The 23,069-nt window shown below is 42.3% G+C and overlaps 1 protein-coding gene and 1 long non-coding RNA gene across 3 annotated transcripts in view; one reads left to right on the top strand and one right to left on the bottom strand.

Annotated features, from left to right (window-relative positions):
* Window positions 1-1,027: 1,027 nt before the first annotated feature.
* On the bottom strand, window positions 1,028-21,867 carry LOC109285313 (uncharacterized). The gene is made up of 2 exons (XR_002093054.2): window positions 21,778-21,867; window positions 1,028-3,321 (listed from the first exon to the last, which is right to left on the bottom strand). It is a non-coding gene; the product is annotated as an uncharacterized LOC109285313 (long non-coding RNA).
* A 37-nt stretch (window positions 21,868-21,904) lies between these two features.
* The window catches only part of FGF10 (fibroblast growth factor 10), a 91,392-nt gene continuing 90,227 nt past the window's right edge, over window positions 21,905-23,069 (top strand). For both annotated transcript variants that reach the window (XM_059725193.1, XM_006263361.4), the window contains exon 1: window positions 21,905-22,284. In XM_059725193.1, the coding sequence (XP_059581176.1) occupies window positions 21,915-22,284 (370 nt within the window). In that variant the 5' untranslated portion in view covers window positions 21,905-21,914. The remainder of the gene's footprint in view (window positions 22,285-23,069) is intronic.

Consider the following 23,069-nt stretch of genomic DNA (forward strand, 5'->3'; position numbering starts at 1 on the left):
GCTGTGAGCGATCCAAAGGATACTGACTTCATATGTTTTAGATCAAGTCTTGTCAATAGCCCCATTGACTTCAATGGAACTATTTGTGGTATGCAAATTTTATTGTTTGCATGTCTTTGCAGGATTGGAACCTAAGATGACAGCAGCAACTTGAGCTGTGGTGGGATATGGCAGTCAAAATACAAAAATGATGGGGAAGTGCCAAGCTTTTCCGCAACTATTCTGTTTGTTTCTACAACCCATGTTTGTTTATATTCTGCCATAAAACTTAACAGAAAGAGAGCTGAATGGTGGGTTTTATCTTGCTCATTTGGAGAGGTGGGTATTCTCTCACATGTCTTTGGGGAGAAAAGAATTCCAGGTTTCCAAACCTATAACACCACAAACATTGTGACCAAGGTTCTAAAACTCCTACATGTTTTCAGGCAACTTGTCTTTCGTTTCCTAATCAAAATCAAACAGAAATTCATGTATTTTCTTTCTGAAGGAAATGGCACATGGATAAATTTGGTGCTACAGCACTATACTCATGTTGATGTTTTAATCTTCTGTTCTACAGAAATGTGAAGTCTGGTGGCAGTGATTAAGCTGTCTTTCTATGGTTCCAAGTTTCACCTGAGACTCATGCCAAGGGCAGCCTCCTTTTGCTTCAGTTCTAAATGTGTAGTTGGTCATTTGGGCTGTGGTGTCAAAGGGGGCCAGATGTGATGCTACCCACGTGACTCCAATGTGTGCTTCCTGGCAACAGAAACTGTCAACCATAACCAGTTTAATTTTATGGGCTGCTGGGCTTGGGAGAAGGAATGTTCTGACTAATCCAAAATCCAACCCTCATTTACCCAACTATAATATTTTACACAACTGTAATATTTGAAAATACAACTTTGAAATAATCACTTATGCAATCTTTAGCCTGCTCTGGGGGTGGGGGAAAGGAATTGTTGGCATTTCTACAAAATATATGAAAGTTCATTTCTGTCTCTTCATACCTGCAAGGCAATTCACCATGAAATAAAATAGAACAAGAGAAGGAATAACTCTTTTTTTTTAATGTACCCATCTTTTATAAATGTAATTTAATCCAAATAATGGGCTTTTACCTATAATTGGAAGAGTTCTAAATTACAACTTTTCAATGAGATTAGCAAAAACATGGCTCTTATTTTCATTTTTCATGCAAAAGAAGACCTCGGAAGTTAGAATCCAATTACTTCATTTTTAAGTGAATTGAACTGAAATCCCTATATATTATTGTGGTTTGGGCTTTCTATAGCAAGTCTGTTACATGGATTTTGAATTTCAAATCCATAAATCAGTTGTCTTCTTCTGAGCTAATTATCTTTGCAATACTGACTGTATCTAGAGGCTTCTGTAAATTGGAGGCTGCTACAGATGACCTCTGAAAACTTTTTCAACCACAGGTAACTGGGTTAGATGCAGGAAGATTTGAGGACATTCTTGGTCCATTGTTATAAAAGTTAGATGATCAAACTAGATAGACATGACGGGTGCCTGTACACGAGCATGGAGCCTGCTCCAATGCGCTGTAGTTACAGTATGTCAGGGCAGACTTGATCAATCAAATCTGCTACAGCATAGTAATTACCACACTCCAGTAGCCTCCTGGCTCTCATGTATCAGCATCCCCATGCTTAAAAATGGTTGTGGGGGCACTTGGACTAAAGCTTGTTGAATAAGCTTTAGTTTAAGCACTCCCATTACCACTTTAAGTGTGGGGACACTGATACATGAGGTGCTGCAGTGCTTTAATTACAGCAGCTCTCCAAGCCACTCTAATTAAAGCGTTGCCTCCTCCACCCCCCAGAGCACGCATAAAAGTGCCCAATGGTTCTTTCTGGCTCCAAAAAATTGATTATAGGATTCAAAGGAACTAAACTGTTTAATCGACAGGAAATATAATTTTACTCCAACATGGGACAATTTTTTTTAATGGAACACAGAACCCAATTTCCCTGAGCAGCAGTGTGGAGTCTAAAATGATAATAAAGACCTCTCAGCAAAGAATAACTGGGAAATACATACAAAAACATAATTAAAATATTTTTTTAATCTTACAAAGTGTTGGTTGAGGCTCTGATCTACTCATGGAAGTAGATGGGAACAGTCAGATCGCTACCTTAGAATATTCATTCACTTCAATAGATTAGATGCCAAATTAAGTTCTGTTCACAAAGCAGATTTTGGAAGACATGTATTCTGTAGATTGTGGCCTGTGAACCACATACTCAGGCCTCATGTTAAAATAATGTGAGAGAAAAGTAACAAATTAATAATAGAAAAATGTTTTTTGCAACCATGGTATTGATTTTAGACCTAATAAAGTAAATAGCAGCAAAGCATTGTTACCATCTGAAAATGGCTTGGGGAGGAAAGAGAAATAAGATGTAGTCATATTCAAGTGCCTAATGAATATTCATATATAACATAAAAATGCTAAACTGAAAAAAAACTTTTGTAATTTTAAGAACAAAATGAACATGGTCACTAAATGTATACTCTTCTTGAATATGTTCTCTCAGTTTAGATTAAATTTCTAACCCATGTGTCCCCAGTTCCCAACATGGATAAAACCTTAGGTTCTGACATATTTCCTGATGTTTGTTGAACTAGAACCTACAAAAGTATGCTGGGTTTCATGCAGTACTGCCTATGCAGCATTGGGAAATGTGGGCTAGATAGAACTACAGTTACAAGAATATTTGAAGATTCATAAACCAAATCTAGCCTTCTTCAGTATTTTGACAGTGCATCCAATGCTTTCCACACCTGAGTTAATGCTTTTAGATAGAGTAAAAAATAGTCTGCAGGCCTGTGAAATAGAAGCTACATTAAGAGGAACAGCTACTAGATAGCAAAATTGCAGAAGAAGGTTAGCTGGCTTGGTGAAATATCTAGACCATTCTTCTTCTTCTTCTCATGTTTCTACACCACATTTGACCATTTTGTTATGCATTCTTGTGTGCTCATTTATTGTACTTTGTGAGATCTTTCATTGTACATGTGCCTTCAAACAGTGGGGATTGCAGCAGGTATTGCATAGTCTGAGGCTCTGCGCTGCAGTCACAGGCAGTTGAACCAATGGTTTAGCCCCACTTTTTCATTAGTTCCTTGGAGCATCCAACTTCACTGCATAGGTGATTGAGACTGCCGCCTTTGCCATGGTGTGTCAGCCCTTTATGGTAAGGTAAGGATTTGGCCACTGGAATATCCATTTCTATTTACTTTCATATTTTTTTTAGCCTCTCATTCCATACCTGTAGTTGATCAAGACCATTTGAAAGGAGAGATGGTCGTTAATACCTGTAGAACAAAGATTTTAAAAGGAATTAGGTAGATTACAATGAGCCATGGAATCAATTGCCTCTCTCACTGCTTCAATAGAAATTCCGCTGCTCCTGCTAGGCAGTTGGTTTTAAACTTTGGGTGAACCAGGAATCAAAGGGGGAAGGGTGCAACTCACCACTGCACCCCCCCACCCCACCCCACAAATCCACCTCTGACTAGCAGTCTGTTCATTTCCACCTCTGACTAGCAGTCTGTTCATTTCTGGCTAGGCCTTGTATAGAGTACTGTGCTCAGTTTTGAGTATTTCATTATAATAAGAATGAAGAAAAATTGGGAAGGGTCCAAAGATGAGTAACAAAGATGATAAAGAGGGTGGAATGCAAGCAACAGATTAAGGAGACATGATAACAATTTTCAAATATTTGAAAGGATATCGTAAAGAAGATGGAGAAGAATTTGGTGGCATTTGATTTCACTTTAGTCTCCTAAATGATTTTTTTTTTCTAAGTAACATGTTTTGGCATTTACACTTTTGAAGCTGAGCTACTGCCCCTTGCATTTAATAGTCATTGGAAAGAAAGAAATAAAGGGCTGTGGGGTACATTTCTGCCTCACTGGGAGCAAAACTAAACTAGAAACCAGCCCCCTCCTCTCTCCCCCATGTCCTGTTTGTCTCCTCTTAGTTCCACGTATCTCCTTCTCTTGGCTGCCCAGTGGGCCACTTTCAAAAGGAGCATCAGAGAAGGGCTTAGCTAAACCATCATTATGTGTAGTTCTGGACTTAGAGCGCTGGGTTGGGAAGTCACAGAGATACAAATTCAAACCTTATTTAAGTAAAAGCGACCCAGAACCTGGTTCTCTAGTTTTCCAGGCTACTGCCTTATCCACTCAGCTGTTTGGACTAAAATCTGGGAGGGCCCTCTTTCCTGGGCCTAACACCTGCTAGCAATAGTGGGCCTTAGTCACTGGTATGCATTCACAAGGGATGCACACATGTGGTCATATGGCAAGTGCATAGGCTATTGCCCATGGTCAGTCTACATTCATAGTGTGTGTACCCACATATATATCCATACCACTGGCCCACTGTGGGCCACAGGATGGGAGTGGGACACACAACAGGAGCACTGAGACCTTTGCCATGGCAGGGGCAGGGCAAGATGTGTTCAAACAGACCTAGACAGCTGACCACGCACCATGCTAGAGGCAGGCAAAACCCTCACAGTCCTTGCACCTGGGAGGTGTCTCAATACCTCTGGGGGAACCAGCACCCCCTCTCCCAGCCTTTCTCCCACCTCTGGCTGTGGCTAACGTCCAGGGCTTAAAGCTGAGAGGGGCAAGCTCTTCCTTGCTCCTTCAGGTGATCAGCAGGTTCTCCATTCCTCCATTCACAAGGCAGGCTCTCCATTCTTCCAAGCACCCCGGGCTGGGGAGGCACATGGTGTCAGGGCTCAGGGTGAAACTCGCCCTAAGGGGCTGGGGAACGGAGCAGTTCCCCAGAGCTGACAGAGCCCACATGGTGCCCAGCTGTGCCCCAGCCCCCGTTCCTGCCCCCACTTAGCCTCAGAGAGGAGCCGCTGCCTGCCCCATGCTGCTCTCCTTTCCTGCGGGGATGCCAGCATGGTGAGGAGTAAGACGTGGAGCAGAGCAGAGGAATGAGGAGCAGAGTGGGGTGGCCCATGTGCAGCTGAGCGGTAACTTACCACTGGTAAGTGTCCCGCGCCGGCTCTGGTGCCTTCACCGTACTCCACCCCCAAAGTTTATAGGAAGCCACAGCCCAGCTCCTCTCTGGGCAGGTGCACGGAATTAAAAAGTTACTGCACAGCAAGATTTTTTATTGTGTGCAGCCGCAAACATGCGCAGCTTAGAGGGAAACTTGCTACTGGGAAACAGAATCCCTGCCTGCATGTAATTGCCAGAATTGCCACTTCAACAATTAAAAAGTTGGCATTCACATGACCAAAGGGAAACGGAATCCCACCCACTACTCTCCGCTGCCACAGAAGGCAGGACCCAAGGCAGCAGATTTAAACTGCAGCAAAGCAGATTTAGGTTAAATCCCAGGAAAAAAAATACTTCCTAAGTGTAAGAACAGTAGGACAATGGACAGTAGAACAATGGAGCCATTTGGCAGGGAAGTTATGGAAGCTTCTTCAATGGACATTTTCCAATGGAGTGATATAATAATAGTGTATCCTACATTTGTACATGTAGTAGAATTAGATAACTCTTGAGGCCCCTTCAAGCCCTGTGATTGTATCATTGCAAGCCTAAGTTGTTAGAGAAGGTGAAAAAAAATCAGTGTAAGTGATACAGCAAGGAAGACTTCACTATCACTGCTTATGCTGTACTTTCATTAAAATATCCCTTCCAGTTCAGCCACCTGTAAAATTTGCATTAGAGTTTAATTCATTTCAACAAAGTCATGGAAATGGAAATCATGGAAGCAACTTCAGGACTTCATCTAGTCAAACCCCACTAAAATGAGTCCGGTTAAATATACCTGGACCCTTACTGACAGACATTGTCTGAACTGCTGTAGAAAACTTTCAGTGAGAAAGATTTCACAACCTTCTTGGATAGCACTGTGGTTTGTTTTGTTTCTTTGAGATCTACTAATATCATTAATGCAACCTTGATATAACAGCATAAAATTGCCCTGCAAATACAGGCACTGCCATGCTAGAAGATGATCACAGAGATCTAGAAGAGCATCACAGAGAACTGTTTATATCATAGAATCATAAAAAATTAAGGTTGGGAGGGACCTCAGCAGATCCTCTAGTCCAATGCCCTGGTCAAAGTAGGACCACCCCCAACTAGATCATTCCAGCCAAGGCTTTCTCAAGCCAGGTCTTAAAAACATCCAAGGATGGAGATTCCACCACCTCTGTAGGTAACCTGTTCCATTGTTTCACCACTCTCCTAGTGAGAAAGTTTTCCCCAATATACAACACAAACCTCCCTTGGTGTAACCTAAGACCTTGTTCCTCGTTCTGTCATCTGCCACTACTCACAACAGTCTAGCTCCATCCTCTTTGGAACCCCCTTCAGATAGTTAAAGGCTACTATTAAATCCCCCTCAGCCTTCTCATTTTCAGATGAAATAAACCCAGTTTCCCCAGCCTCTCCTCATAAATCATGTGCCCCAGCCCCCAAACCATTTTCATTGCTCTCAGCCAAATTCTCTCCAACTTGTCCACATCCTTTCTATAGTGAGGGGCCGAAAACTGGACACAGTACTCCAGATGTGGCCTCACAAATGCAGAATAGAGCAGAAAAATTACTTCCCTTGATTTGCTGGCAACACACCTACTAATGCAGCCCAGTATGCTGTTCGCCTTCTTGGCAACAAGAGCTCACTGTTGACTCATGTCCATCTAATTCTTCACTGTAACCCCCAGGTCCTTTTCTGCAGAAAATTAAATGATTAGTGCTTAGATATTTATAGGTCATATTAAGTGAAATACCCCTGCAACAGTAGTTAAGGTGTTGCCTGAGTTAACCCAGAATATGATTTCATGTGGCAGTAAATTCTCTGTATAATGGTATATTACCTCAAACCATATATTTTTTTTATCAATTTTGAATTAGTATTATTAATGGCCCCATTTTATTATGAGAAAGCTGAGATTAGCTTTCTCTATATTGAATATTTTTATCCCTCTCTTATATCCTCCTATACTATCCATTTACGAATAAAGTCCTAATCTATTAAATATCTCTTGTCTGAAAATTTGCCTTTCTGTATGTTGACTATTTTCCAGCGAGCTTCTGATATTGTTTTAGTATTTTTTCTAGGATTCCTTTTCTATCATCTCTTTTTTATATTGAATTCAGTGTCAAATGCAAGGGCACATGGTACCATTGATTTATATAATGGATTTCATTATTATTCCCTATTCCCAGTGCAATGCTTCCTAACATCTTCTTTGTTTTCATTTACCTCCCTACTGAGCAGATGCCTTCATTGATCTTTCTATAATTACACCTAGATCTTTTTCCAGGGAGGTTGACAATTAATTCAAAATCCATCTGTGTGTTTGAACAGCTTTTTCTTCCAATATTTATTAATTTGTAATTTCTTATATTGGCTTTCCTTTTCTGTTATGTTGTTTGGCTTCATGTTTATTAGATCTTTCTGGATTTTTTCCTTATCCTCACCAAATAATTTTGTATCACCAGCAAATCTTGCAAATCCAAAATCATTCTCTCTTCCAGGTGATTGACTGGCATATTAAACTTAGCTGTCATACATCATTTCTTGTCGTATTACAATCTAAATGTTCCTTCTAGTCTAAAAATTTGCCATAAGCAGGACTTTTTTGCTTCTTCTATCTGAACCACTTCTTCTTTTACATATGAAAGAACTTTAATTCTCACTCCTGGTCTCCATGCTTCCATATGAAGAAAATAATTGAGAAAATGTGTTTAAAAGCCAATAGAAAGTCTAAATACATTATATTCAGTGCTGGATGCTCTGAACATAACCAACGTCTTAAATATATGTTTAATTTTAAGCATGTGAACAATAATGGGAAATTAATGGGAATCCTCTGGTGCTAAAAGTTAAATTTGTGTTCGAGCACTCAACGGGTTCTGAGCCAGGGGCTTCAACACCTTGCAGGATCAAGTCCCGTTTTTCTAACTCTGTTCCAAGAATTCTAATGGATTAGAGAAGCCCAGTTCCTGGACAATATGATGATTTATCTCTGTCATGTTGTATTCAACAAGATACTTTATAATGACTGAAATAGAATTCCCCATTGTTTTCCTTAGGATTGCTTATGCCTCTAACACCTTAACTGTTTTTTTAAGCAAACTGGCTACCCTTCCTGAAGAAGAATACAGCTCCTTTTTGTGGCATATTAATTGATCTTCTATGTTTTTTGTCACAACTCCTGGATGGATGCATGTTCCTGGGTCCAGGTCACTTCCTTACAGCCCATTTATAGAGGATATCCTCAATAAGGACTTCCCCTTATCAAGCAAAATGGCGAAGGAGGACTGTCTCCTTGATAACCTCATCCCTCAGTCTCTCTAGCATTGCATGGGTGCTCCATGTAGAGCAGGGCACAGCTAAGAGGTACTGGAAAAGGACCGTCATGAGGTTTAGCACCATTCCTGGCTAACCCTCAGGGTATCCAAACAGATATTCTGGGAAAGGTTTCTGTTGCTGGAGGCAGTGTGAATTCCATCTGTGGATGTTGAACATCTATAAGAGGAACCCCCAGCAGTGGTAAAATGTCTCTCTTGTGGCAGCACCACCAGGGAGGATGGTGGCTAATGGAGCAAAGTGGTTTATGACTGTTTTCATGGTTCTTGTGGAAGGTCCCTTCAGTGCAGAGAGCAGGTATCCAAGAGCTCCAGGAGGCCCTCTGAACACTGCAGGGCTGAACTTGCCACTCAGAAAACAGAGGTTGAAATAGGCAAGTAGATTTTATGTCTAATACCATTTTGGTAGGAAGTTTGAGACTATGTCCCTGGGGAGCCAGAGTGGTTCTCTGTTGGGCTGATGCATGAACTTGCTAAGTTAATATATTATTTATGTCTTTTTTTCTGGGTGGTCATCATTATGTGACTGTGGATCCAATTAACTGTTAGAGCTTACTGTAGAGATGTCTTATTATTTAAAATAATCAAATAAATAATTTAAAATATTGTTAATTTCTTAAAGAATTTCATTAACTTTTAGCTTAGCCCCATCATAACATGGCATTGTACAGATCTACGACATCTACAAGTCAACTGGAAGTCAATAGAAGCTATTTAGGGCAGGGTTCAGTATGGCTTTGTTATGAACCTAGCACAAGAGAAACTCAGTCTCTGCATGGGTCTTGTAAATCTTATTGCAGTAAGAATAACTATAATAGCAGCTTCAAGGAATTAGCTCCTCAGAAAATCAGGCCTATAACTAATTTTATTCCCACATCATCTATGGAAATGCAAGTTGCAACTTAATAAATTAGCCTTTCATTATTCTCTTTGCTTTTACTTTATAAATGGGATGGTGCTCTTTCAGCACTGACTGCCACTACTGGAAGTGAATGAATAGGTTTCTATTTGCTGTTCATATTGTATATACTCATGCATACCAAAATGAAAGGCCTGATCCTGCAAAGCCTTTTGACTGTGAGTCATCATGTAAGTAACACAGTTCAGGTAAATTGAGGTTGGTAAAATTATAATGAAAGTGTAAATGATGTAGGGAAGCATTGAAAGTACATGCATGATGCAGAGGAGGAGACAGATCTGACTTTTAATTTTTCCTAAGCTGCCCCTATTTGGGTGTGATGTACTCTTAACATATTTCTGGGAAATGGTCAGAATTAGCCTTTATTTTATAAATATGCCTCAAGTGCTTCCTATAGTTGGGAATGCCTCTTGTGTTGGCAGACTCTTCTTGCTTTAGAGGCCACACATCCTTGAGCTGCACAGAGGAGGTTGGAAATTTGCCTTCAGTAGTTTCTAATACTTAGAGAATATCCAAGGAAGAAGACATCTTTGCCAGTTTTTAGCATGCAATAAACAATGAGTCATTTTTAGCTTGCAAATTCCTTGCTTTTTATTGGATGAAGAGTAGATCAAAAGTTATGTCCAATTTCATGAATCTAGCATTCTAGAGTTAATCATCAACTATGGCTTGCAATGTGATTAAAAGCTGGTTCATCTAAATCTGTGTGGCCAGTGCTGAATTATATACTATCAAGGAAAAAAAAAAGTTTTTCAGGCTGGCAGGATGAATGACTGCTCTTCAGATAGTTTTTTTCAGTTTTAACACATTGTATACATTTTAAATAACATTTGAAGGAAGATGCCATATTATTATTCTTTTCTTCAGTTTGATCTAACAAACAGCAAAACAAATTCTAAATATAAATCATATTCAAATTAAATTTCCGAGATTTAATTGACAGGTGGACAGGGCCTTCTAACCAAACAAAAGCATCTTAACAAATGATCATAATGAGATAAAAACCTTTGTGAAGCAGAAACCCTATATAGCTCTGTATACTGCATCTAGAGCAACAGGGGTCCTGGACTGCAAGCCCCCTGTAGCCAGTAAGTTGGGCTCCATGGGCCATTTGTTTGACACTCTGATCTAAATCATGACTTTTTTCAGTTAAATAGATTCTGGGGTGCAATGCTGGCCTCATATGGAGAGGGCCCAGAAGGACAAAAACTGATATGTTTGAGCAAACTCCACTGAAATTTAGTACTATACCAGTATTCTTCAAAATGTATTAGATAAAATGTACATGCTTCACATGCCTCTGAAAAGCCTTGGGGGGGAGTTCAAAGGTTGGGGGGAGTTCAGCTGCCTAATATTTATGTGCATATTCTGTTATTTAGATTTATATCCTGCTCTATCCAGAAATATTCAATATAGTGTACCAGGAACAGAGTGTCTTATGTGTCTGTTAAAGAGCATAGCATAGATGATAACCCACTAAATGGCCTGAACTGGCTTCTACTGGTTTTCATGTGTGATAGCATTAAGATTGCTGACAGACATGGGGAAAAAAAACAGTGCTTTACCTGAAGAGGAAGCACATTAGTTTGACCCAGCTCCCCAACATCTGTATAGATCAGGCTCTTCAGTAGGCCTTTTTTGTGCTTTTATCTAATAGCTGATTCAGCTATTAGATAAAAGCACCAAAAAGCCCTGCTGAAGCACCCAATATATACAAATGTTGGGCGAGCTGGATCAAATTAACACAATGCTTTTTCTGGGCATGCACTGTACTTGGTGCAGGGTACACCAAGTTTAAAGCGCTGTTTTGTTATTTTTCATGTCTGTAAGCAGTAATTACCAGGGATTCTCTGATTTAAAAAAAACCCAACTCCTTAAAAAACCCAAAATCTGTGAGTAAAATGAAACACCACTATATATATAGGTATCAATTGAACACAATGTTTTATTGATATATTTACAATTTTAAAGCAATTTGACAGCCTACCAGTGCCTCAATCACTATAATAAAATTAATTCTAAATACCTATCAATTTTGGCATTTGGTTCTCAGTTTTTTATTACGGAAAATCACTCACCAGGACACAGGTCCAGGCCCCTCACTCCCAAGCCACAGCCCACCCAGCCCTGTTGGTGCCCCTCACTCCCCTCCCACTGGCCGCCAGCCCTGCCAGTGCCCTGAACCCCCCCCCACACCCCTGAATCCCCCCCCAGCCCTGCCAGAGGGAACCCCCAGCTGCCAGGGCTATGGGGCCAGGGCCCCAGGTCTGCAGCTCCCTTCCCTCCCACCCTGCTGCAGCACTCAAGCCTCAGCTGCTGCCCATAAGAAGTGGAGAGTGCTGCAGCAAAGTGGAGCACAGACCCTGGCTCCCCCTCCCCCATGAGTGGCACAGCCAGAGCAGACCCCATGGAGGGGTGGGAGTTGTGGTAGGGGTGGGCTCTCTGCCCTACTGCCCTCCCTCCAGGGCCTCTACAGCCCAGTGGGTGAGACCTGGCAAGGCAGCACAGAGTTAAGCCAGGTGAGGAAGCTCATTGCCACTGCTGGGCCACCAAGTCAAAGTGCCCCCTCCCTGCCCAGCAGCAGCAAGGGGCACAACTCTGCACCACTACCCTCGCTGCTCCCAGGTGGGCAGGGAGTACTTCGCCAGGGCAGCACCGGGCTTGCGCTTCCCCGCCCAGCTCTGTTTTGCCCTCCTGCACCGGGTGCCACCTGCTGGGCTGTGGAGGCCCTGTGGGGAAGGTATCAGGGCAGGAAACCCACGCCTGCAGTGGGCAGCCCACCCCTACCAGCACCCCATGCACCGATCTGGGGAGCAAATGCCCCCTCCCCTCCTCCCCCCCCTGCACCCTCCCCAGGAGCACGTGCAGCAGCAGGGTGCCAGCTGTACCTCCCCGCCCCCCTCTTCAAGGAAAAAACAACTGTAACTAGGAAACTCTGTAGGTTTGTCACTAAATATTCATGAGAGCATTCCAACTAACAAGTCTAGTTTCTGGAAATGTTTAACGATAAGACTCAACAAACCAGTGGTTTCCCAAGATATCTGGCAAAATCACATAGAACTTGAGATAAGAAGGAGGCATGAAGAATAGAGGCTCAGTCTCTCAGAGAGGAATTATCTACCATAGGAACTAATTTCTGTGTGTGTATAGGGGTATAACCACATGGAGGATCTACCCTCAGCTGTAACGCATTTTCCCAGGCATCACATCTCAGGTTCTGAAGAAAAGGAGTGAATGGGCTTAGAAAAGATTTGAAGAGAGCACTCTGCAGGGTCTCTATTGTTCTCTTTTATCTATTGTGTCCACTATCTACCAGTTGTGTATCCATCTGTTCATATTACGGTAAAGGACTGGAGTAGCCTATATTTTTTGGGAATTTTATCATCTTTAGAATGAAAGTGCTGGAGAAGCTAGTCTTTAAATTAGATTTTGCAGACGAGACACCAGTGCTCAGCCCCCAGCCTACAGACCAGATCTGGACCTTGACACCTTGTCATCTGGTCTGTAGGCCTCTATGCATCTGTAGGGAGCCCCACAGGTCATGGCCCTACATACCAGTTCTGGTGTGCAGAATGGTGTAGGGCCCAATCCCAGCATGTGGCGCTGGGCACTGTGGGGTGCTGGGCACTGTGGGGCGCTGGGCAGAGGCACAGAGCCAAATCCCTATATGCAAGACCAGGTGGAGGCAGTGCAGGATCTGGAGTCCCATTCCCAGCCTGAGGGGCCAGACAGGGGTGGTATATGGTCCCAGGACCCAATCACAGCATGTGGCCGAGCAGTGGCAGCATAGTCTGGATACAGGTGTGCAGGCTCAATTCTGGGGCATGGGGTCTACTCCAGCCTGTGGACCCATGGGGCCAAAAGGCTGAGCACCACTTGGCTAGAATATGCAACCATAACTGGGATGAGCATTTCTAGAGTTAGACACTTACTAAACATGGTCAGCATTCAACCCAAGCACATAGTCTCTTACAGCACTCTAGCTAAGTGCCCTGCCATTCAGTTTAGCTAACCTCTCCAGAATGCATTTCCTACTCATTTTTTTAATAGTTTTATTTATCAAGAAAAATTACATAGTTATCTTTTATATTTGGCATACACATGTTATTTACAAAGTTTCTCATAATTTCTTTACCAGATGTAACATAACCATAAACATAGTCTAGGAAAGTAACCATAATTAGCATCTTATGAAGAATAAACAAATTTCCTAATTGTTTGCTTAAAGTGCAACGTCCTAACCACTTAGCCAATGCATAGCAGAAACAGAGAAGATGCAATATAGATGTCCTGCAAATATTGCAGCATTTTAATTTGAATTTCATTTTTTTTCAACAGTCCTTAGACAGCATTTTTATATAAATTAATTTTCAGTATAGCTGTTTTGGAAAATGTTCTTTGGAATTTTTTTTTTAATCAGAAAAGACTTTTTTATTATGCCAAGTTACCAGCAAAATCACATACATTTTAACAAAAATTCCCACAGAAAACTGTATTTTGAAATAAGAAACTTTCCATTTCAATGAATTTTTATGTAAGACAACTTCAAAATTTAGTTTTGAAATTCTGATATTTAGTTTCAGAAATTCGTTTACTGTATGACTATATGAACTGTCATTTACTGGGTCAGACCATAGGTAATCATCTTGCCCAGAATCCTATGTCACACAGGGACAGAGTGGATGCTGAAAGGAGTGAACAGAGGGTATAACTAGGGTTTTTTCTGCTGTTCCTCTCCCACTTGCAGCCTCCAGCATATACTTTTTCATTATTGTATTGATATTGATTATACATTACATGTCATTTTAGCATTCAAACTGCAAGCTACTGACACTATATGACATGCATTGAAATATTCCATTTTTATTTTTTATTGTTAAAATAAATTGATCTGAAGTATCAAACTATTTTATTCCAATATAGAAACGAGACACTGCTCTAGAAAAGAAAATGAAGTGTTTCAATCAGTAATAAGTAGCAGCTGCCCTTAATGTTTTTTAAAATGAAATTAAAATTATAGACTATTTTAAGTATGTTTTAACACACACAAACACTATTGCTATATCATGAAGTTATGTGAAAATAAACATGGAATAAGTTTAATATGAATTTTAAAATTCAATATGGCATTTTAAATTCAACATGACATTTTAAATTAAACAAAAATGTTCTGTAAATATTTTTGGACTCCCTTTCATGGTAAATTTCTAAAAACCTTGCACTGTTCTGATTCAATATCGGAAAACAAATTTCAGAAAGTCAAAATTACCCATGAAAATGACATTTAAATTTCTAATGAACTCTAGATCATAACACTTTATAGTATAGGTCAGTCCACTCAGTGAAACAAATGACCAAACGTTGGCAAAGTGTGTTCTTCTTCATGTTCACTAGTAGTGTGGACAGACATAACACTGGAACCATTCCAAGAATATCACTGATTGGGAACCCTAGAGCACAGAGTTTTAAGCAAGGAAGTGAAATTGGCAGTGTGGCTTCAAGGCAGGGGTTGAAAAGCTGCTGTGATCTTGGGGAGCCCCCAGAGCATGCAGCCTCCCTGATAACTACAAGCAGAGAGACACAAGCATCCCAGCACCTGGCACAAGCAGATCCAGAGGGGATACAATGGCCACACCTTGCTTTTAGACCACACAATCGGAGCAGCAGTCCCCAAAGCAGGTAAGAATCTCTCCCTCTCTTCCCCTCCGTCATCAGCACACATCCTTTCCCTTCCTAGTCTCCCCTCCCCCACCCACTGCTCCCACTTTACCCACTATCCCCCACTAAAAGGGGGGGGGGGGGGGTCTAGAGCTGCTCCTGCACATTTCCAGTTGGGCTCAGCCAGAAACAGCAGTGATAGGTGGGCTCCCACTCTCTGCCCTTGCTCCCCGGCTGGCAGGAAACACCCAGGGGAACCGGACAGAGAGAAGGAACCTGCCCATTATTGTCACTGCCGCTGTTGTTCCTGGCTAGGGCAGGCCAGGAGTAGCTATAGAGTGCCCACTCCAGTTCCCTTGCCCCCAGATCAGCCAGAAACAGCAGCAGTGGTAGGCAGGCAAGTGGAGGAATGGGAGGGGAGGAAACATACTGCTCAGGATGGAGGGAAAGGGAGAGGGTGCAGAGTGGGGTGTGATGCTTACTCGATTTGGGGACTTAAAACCAGTCTCTGCTTCTGCTCTACTCCGGTGGGAAGCGAAACTGAGAGCAGGAGTTTGCACCATAGATTCCTGCAGTGCCTTGTCTTGCATATGTTTAGCGGGTGGGATGAGGAGCAGTTTGGGATGCCTGAAGGCCTGACCAGATACTAGGAAGGGAACATTCTATATCCCCACATAACGTTAATCCAGTTCATGGAGGTTTGGCTGAAAACAGTACCTGATTTTCCTGGTGTGCTTTTGAAAAGTTCCAGGAAGTTAAAAGATATACTAAGTGGCATGTACATCTAGAGGCTTAGGGTCTAGAGCAGTGGTTTTGAACTTTGTTTCATTTTTGGACCCCTAAAAAATGTTGAATGGAGGTGTGGACAGATCCCTTTGAATTGTAAGCGTGGGTGTTCACATGCTTTTGACTGATCACAGTCATCTTTTGCGAACCCCTTAGACATAGTCTGCAGACCCCCTGGGGTCTGTGGGCCAAAGGTTGAAACCCACTGGTCTAGAGCGTATTTCAAGTGTTCTAAGTGTTACATCTGTCCACACCCTAACAGGTGTGACACAAAAAGCCACCACAAGCACTTTTCTGACATTTTGTTTAAGCAGTTCTTTCCTGTTCCATCCTCTGAACCTCAGTGTCTGGAAGTAATTAAGGATACAGAGTTTAACACTATATTGGCTTATCCTGAAAAATATATTTATGGATCAATACAATCCATTCCTTGATTTTTACAGTGAGAGTTCTCCAGGAAATTTCCAAGTACTGTGTAATGGAACAAATCCTTGTTGCCAAATCTGTGTGGGTCCCATTGAATTCAGTATGTCTACTTGTACTGATGATGGGTTGTATTTGGCATTGCTGCCTTAAGTGCTACATTTTATTTATTCTTATTTTTATAAGAGACTCAAATCTTACATTTGGATCTCTTATAAAAGTATGAAGCACTGATTTATGCCAGATCAATATTACATATCAGAGGTGGCTCCAGAACTTACTCCTCACATTTCTTTGTACATCCTCCTCCTTCACAAACAAAAGACTAATGGTAATTCAAACTATTTGAGATTTAGTTCCTCGTCAAGTTGATTACCCACTGCCATCAATACTAGAGGTGTGTGCAGGGTGGAGTTAGGCCTTGGTTAAATTCAATTTGTTTATTTCAGACTTTTTTGGTACACTTTTCCTGGTTAAAACTGAACTGGGAATGCAAAGTATTTTGATAGCAAAACACAAACACGGATGATCCCTGGTAAAAGTCTTGCTTATACAAATGGAATGGTGTTAGTACTCAGCTAGATTCTGAGGGTGAGCAACAAGGAAGTATTTTATCCTTATAGATGTACTGTATTTTCTTGGATACAACACTCCCCAGAATATAACATTGTTTTTGAAACGCAGAATGAAGACCAAAAAAAATATTTCCTTGTAGTAAACAACAGAGTATCAGCAGCCAGGGAGCAGAGCCTGCTATTGCTCTGCTCCCTATGAGTCCTGTACAAATTTTACTTTTACTTTTGCCCATAGCCAGCAGAAACTGTTCTTAGTGTATTCACATAATGCACGCTAAAGTTGCAAATAACTGGGTTTTTTGGGGAGGAATATGTGTTGTATACAAGAAATACATTTTGCAATGGGAAATACCGTAAAGTACTGCTAGGGATTGAAAATGCATCCTGGGTTCTTTTTCCATCTCTGCGACTTAGTATGATTGAAATTCATACATCTGAACAAGTCCTACTAAAATCCAATTACAGTGGATCCTAAATGGTGAATGACCTTCAACATAAGGATGAATTTCAGCCTGCATCATCTTAAGCAACATCCTTAATTTCTTGATCCTTTAACCTTTATCTAAAATGCAAATAATTGTATTTGCCCATCTTTTTAAAGTACCTTTAGATGTACGGAAAAGCCTAATGATAAAGATTATGGTTATTACTATTATATTTTAAATTACTAAAATAGGAACCATAATACTGACTAGCCACAAGGTTAAATCAAACTTAATTTGTATAAAATGCAGCAGATAGCAGCATTTCTCATTAAGGGGAGTGCATCCCATGTTGTAAATATTCCATTCAGCACACAATGGCCCATCTTGATCAAAATGTTCATATTAAGAATGCATTACATTCTGGGACTTCTAACTCTTACATGTCATAACATTCTTTTTACAGTTTCAATTGGTCTTGTACCATATTGCAAAGCAGCTCTATAGCTTGCATTTGAGCTATAGATTGCAATCCTTGTACCATCACTGTCATTCAGCATTCCTTGAGTTGCTTCAGAAGCATTGTTTCTGAGAATGACTATCTGGCCCAAATCTACTCTCATTCAAGTCACTGGCAAAATTCCTATCAACTAGCAAAGAAACAGGACTGGATCCCTTGACTGCAAGGGGTATACATACCTCTAATTACACTGTGTGCAGCATATGGTCACAAGTGCTATCCAGCATTCCAAAATGAATAGAGGAGCCTGGTGACTTCAGTGAGTGAATTGACTAAAATGCTACACCATGACTTATGCAGAAATGACTTAAAACACCAAATAAAGATACTACTGTGGGGGAAATCACAGTAGGCAAATACAGTCTTCTCACCTTGAGATACTCCTGATATTCAAGAATAAAAGTGAATCTAACACCAGGGACACCTTCATTTTAAACTGGGGGAATCTCTCCATTGATCAAAAATAAAAAAGACAAGCATCTGTTTTAAGCATGTGTGGTTAACACCTCTTATGACTATTTCCCATTAAATTATGTATGTGCTTCATTTTCCAACACTCCTAGAAAAACTGATCAATCAAAAAGCATCCTTAAAAATGTTTTCTACTCTGCACATGTTTTTGAAAAGAGCTTTGTGTGTTTTACAGCTGATGAGACAATGTTACTTAACATTTAGAAAAACATAGGGACATAAAGCTATATAAGAATCTTAAAGACCTTGTAGGCAAAAAGAAACAGTTTTAGAGGTAGTAGGTACCATTCTACTCTAGGACCTGGAATGAAGGTAGTTCCTTTTCAAACTTAGCAGTGGAACAATTAATAAAGGAACCCATTAAGGTCTGATTGTTGCTGCTAAAAAGGAAGGTTGAATTTCAGTCCTTTGAAGTAACTGAGAATGATTCAGGCCTCATTACAGAGATATAATCTACATTCATACATTTATGTTAGTGATTCAAATCTATTGGGACAGATTGAATTCCGTTAAATAGTGCATCTTTCCTGTGGAACTTTTCTCAGGCTTTCTCAGGCTAACCTAAGAGGTGACCTAACAATACAAAGTAGTGGGGTATTTAGGGATTCAACTGTGCTATAAAAGAAAGGCTATACAGCAAGTAGAAAAAAGAATGAGATATAATCTAAAAAGCTATGTCAGCTTTTCATTTGGGTTCTGTTTTGTAAATGCCCTCCCTGTCATCACACAGTATAGAAAAGGACTCTATGTGTTGTAGTCGTTTTAAGTATTGCACTGAGTATTGCACCTGCCAGAGTCAGATTTAACATGGAATTCTGGACATGCAGTTTTATTTTTGCACAAATTAGAAATAGGTCTAAGCAGAATTTCTCACTTGAACAGAAAGTTCTGTAGTGTGGCTTCAAAAGAATGAGACTGTTTTTTAAAAAAGTAGGAAAAAAGACCATCCTTTTGCAAATTCACTGATACTTTTCCTTGCCAGCTCAGAAAAATTAAAATATCAAGTTGCTGCATTTTGTGACATCTGACAGCAAAAAGGGCAGTTATTTGACTGCTTCACAAAATATACCATGTAAAAGACATGGATTTTTAATTATGTGTCATTTAAAATTTCAGCAATCAGCTGAACATCTCTTGCTGAAATCCCTCAGAAAACTTTATGGCATATCTTTCAGGATTCATGACAGCAGGTGTAAACTGTGAAAATTGAAATTAGGACTGTGGGCCACATTAAAAGAGTTGTCAAACATTCATTTTGGGGCAGGCTTATGCTTTTCATTCTCTTTTTGTTTCCTTCTTTCAATTTAGCAAAGTTACAAAATAACTCCTAAATCAAATTAAACCCAAGAATTTTCTGAAGTGTTTACCACAGGGTCCAAATATGAAGAATAAATATTCTAAAGTAGCATAAACAATGCCTTAAAACATATTGATTCACTGGTTTCATTTTAAGGCGGTTTAAATGTCACCCCCTAAAAACAAGAACATAAATTTAAAAGCGGACTCTATCCAAACAGAGTATACAGCATAACTGGAGAAAATCATTTCTAATTTTCTGCCAGGAAGTTAACAACATACTTAAGAACCCAACCTAATAAGTCAATCTACCCTTAGAATTATTTGTCTTTTCTGTATTCTTCTGTTGGGAGCCAGAGTAATTCTAAATGCACACTATACTGGCGTACTATACTCGACGTTATTCCCCTTCCAGTACACCTATCCCGAGCAAACCACATAATTTGTTTTCATATAAAGTCCGTTTCCTTCTCCACTCTCCTCCTGGCTTATTAATCATAACCATTGCATTGCCTTTGATTGTTTTACAAGCATGCAAAAGGATGCACACTGTCCTTCCCTTGTCTGAGCAGAGAGAATCTCAGAGGCCTTATTACAGTCTATACATTCAATACGTCACAAAGGAGCCTGGTCACTGTTAGTAAATGCCATAACTTGGGACAAGAGCGGTGTTTGCATCTGTCAGGACAGTCACCGCGACATGGCAGGTCCATTGGGAGCTTTGGCCAGGACTCCAACTTCTGCAGTCAGAAAACAAGAACACCAGGCACCCCCGGCCAAGGAGAACAGTTTGAAAAATTGCTTTTGAATAGTTTTGAAAATAGAAAATATGCCTCTTTCTGGCCAAGGAAATTGCCTTATTCAGAAAAGGGAGGGGGGGGCGGGGGAGACGGCACAAATTTCAGCCAGATTTTATGGGGAAACCTTTGCAATCCCAATAAAAGCCCCTTTTGCTTTGATGTCAGACTCATGATTCAGTAAATGACTCATGTTAGCAATTAGAAAATGGTCATTTAGGTCCCTGATTTCATGAGAGACAAGGAGGGCGAAGGAGGGAGAGACACGATAAATCTTGAGAGGCTTAAAAGGAAGAGCAGGCTCAAGTGTGAACTTTTTATTTCAGCAACGGAAGCGAGAAATCAATGATTCATTAAAGGAGCAGAGAGACCTCCATGGAAGCTGGCAGAGGGGAAGGAAAGGGAGCTAATTATGTCTCTTCCTTTTTACTCTCCCTGACCAGCATATAATCTGCTTTTTTCAGGGGCTGTCTGCAGTATATTCTTCTTTCCAACCTCTCCACCCAACCCCTCCTCCAAGCAGCGGGCCGGGAGGGGGGTGGTGGGGAGCTAGCAGAGCAACAAGCTCCAGGTGGTTTGCTCAAGTACTTCTCTGCCAAAAAAATAAAATAAAACCCTGCTCTAGAAAACAAGTTAAAAAAGAAGAAGGGGGGTGGGGGGGCTCCCTAGAGGGGATTGGTTCAGCCTGGAAGACAGGGAAATTAGTAAAGCATGAGTCTCCAAGCCATGCTGGTGGCCAGCGCTCAGAGGAGAAGAGCTTGAGGAGCAATTAGCAGAGAGCTGCGGCTGCTCCTGCTCCTGCTCCTGCTGCAGCCGGGGAGGAAGCGAGGGCAGCTCCCCAGGCTCCCTCCACAGCAGGCATTTGCTCCCTCCAACTGCAAAAGGGTTTCAGATGTCCCACCGCTGCCTGACCCCCTGCAAATAAGGGTTGACCACCAGAGGCACATCCCACCTCTGGCTTGGGATCGCTGACATTTAGCCTCCAGCCTCCAACCTGTTTACAACCAAAGGGAGGGAGACAAGTTGTGATTTTCTTTTCTTTTCTTTTTTATTCCTTTTGTTCCCCACCGCCCCTGGATTTTTTTTTCTTTTAATTACTTTTTTGGACCACTCCAAGCCCAGCAAAGAAACTGCCTCCCCCTGGGCTGTCAGGGGGAGTCGTGCGAGCCGCAGGAGAGGGGGTGGCAGCTGCGGAGGGTGCGGAGCCCGGGGAGGGGGTGCCCGGCCTCCTCGCCGCGACCCCCGCCTGCCCGCTACTCACTGCTTTTCCTGTTGCTCACGCTGCTGTCATCTATTTTGCAGACCTTTCTGCCTCTTAAGATGGTGAAGAAAGGAGTGAGGACGAGAACAAAATAACCACTGGGACGCCTCAACCCAGGTTGGGGAGGGGGGGAAGAGACCAAAAGGAAAGCGGATTAACCACAGCACCCCCCCCCCCCCCCCCCAAGAAACCAGCAAACTCTTTCTCTGAGGGAGGACCCGAAGGATTAAAAGGCAGCGACTTCGGAGGCGATTTTGTCCCCTGAGTTATGGATGTTGGTGCACTTACTTCAGGCCAGATCAGAGCGGAGAGGGATCTAAGCAGGAGCAGGCAGCACCAGCTCTCCGCTTGCCCTTTCCCAGGCTTTCCCCTTCCAGCATGTTTCTGTTGATGAGCCTCTCTCCAGCGCCCAGAGGTCCAGTACAATGTGCAAATGGATGCTGACAAATGGTGCCTCCGCCTGTTCCCACCTGCCTCGCCGCTGCCGCCGCCGCTGCTGCCTCCTGCTGCTGCTCCTCGTGTCTTCCGTGGCTGTCACCTGCCATGACCTCGGCCAGGACATGCGGTACCCGGCGGCCACCAACTCTTCTTCTTCTTCTTCTTCCTCCTCCTCCTCCTCCTCTTCCTCTTCCTCGTCCTTCTCCTCGCCTCCCAGTGCGGGGAGACACGTGCGGAGCTACAACCACCTCCAGGGAGACGTGCGCTGGAGGAAGCTCTACTCCTACAACAAATACTTTCTCAAGATCGAGAAGAACGGCAAGGTCAGCGGGACCAAGAAGGAGAACTGCCCCTACAGTAAGTGCCCACCCCTCGCTGCCCCTGCCCCCGGGGCTCTGCCCCCTCCCCACCGAGCCCGGGGACCCTGTCCCCCCTCACCCCCCTGCTCCCGGGTCCTTGCCTTCTCCAAGCCACTTGCTCGGGAAGGTGACACCTCCGCACAGAGAGGAGAGGTGGTGGCTGCTTTGGCTCTGCCCTGGGCATCCTCTGCCTGCCTATCTCCTGATCTCCCTCTCCCTCCGCAAATTTGGTTTGCAAATGGGCTGAGCGATCACAGTTTGTTTCCATGGCTGGCGGGGGGCAAGCAAATTAGAAAGATTTGTAAAGGCAGGTGAGGGAAGGAATGGACCTTGTCTCCTGAGTCTGGAAAGAAGGCTCTCCTGCCACTAAAATAGTGGGGGGCTGTGTTTGAAAACAATACCTTGATTTCCCACCTCCCTCTCAGCTCCCCGAGACCCAGTCCTTCCCTCCCCTTCTTGGCCTGTCCACACGCACACGCTGAAAAGTGTTTCTCTGGTTTTGATTTCTGTCCCCGCATGTTGTTGGTTTGGAGCGATCGCAGCCCACGAAGTTAACTTTCCGAGGCACCACTGCTGCTATGTGTCTTTGCCTTGCCTCCTCGCTGGTAACATGATGCTCATGTCTGCCTTGTCAATAGCATATGTGCCGCTTTGTGGTGTCCCCTTGTACTCCTTTTCTTCGGCGAGCTCTCGGATTGCAGCGCTGCTGCACTGGTATTGCATTGTAAACATCTGGGGCTGAATTCACACAGACCTCACACACATTTCATTGTCATTTTTTCC

The sequence above is a fragment of the Alligator mississippiensis genome, chromosome 3 (assembly GCF_030867095.1).
Source record: "Alligator mississippiensis isolate rAllMis1 chromosome 3, rAllMis1, whole genome shotgun sequence".
NCBI classification, from domain to species: domain Eukaryota; kingdom Metazoa; phylum Chordata; order Crocodylia; family Alligatoridae; genus Alligator; species Alligator mississippiensis.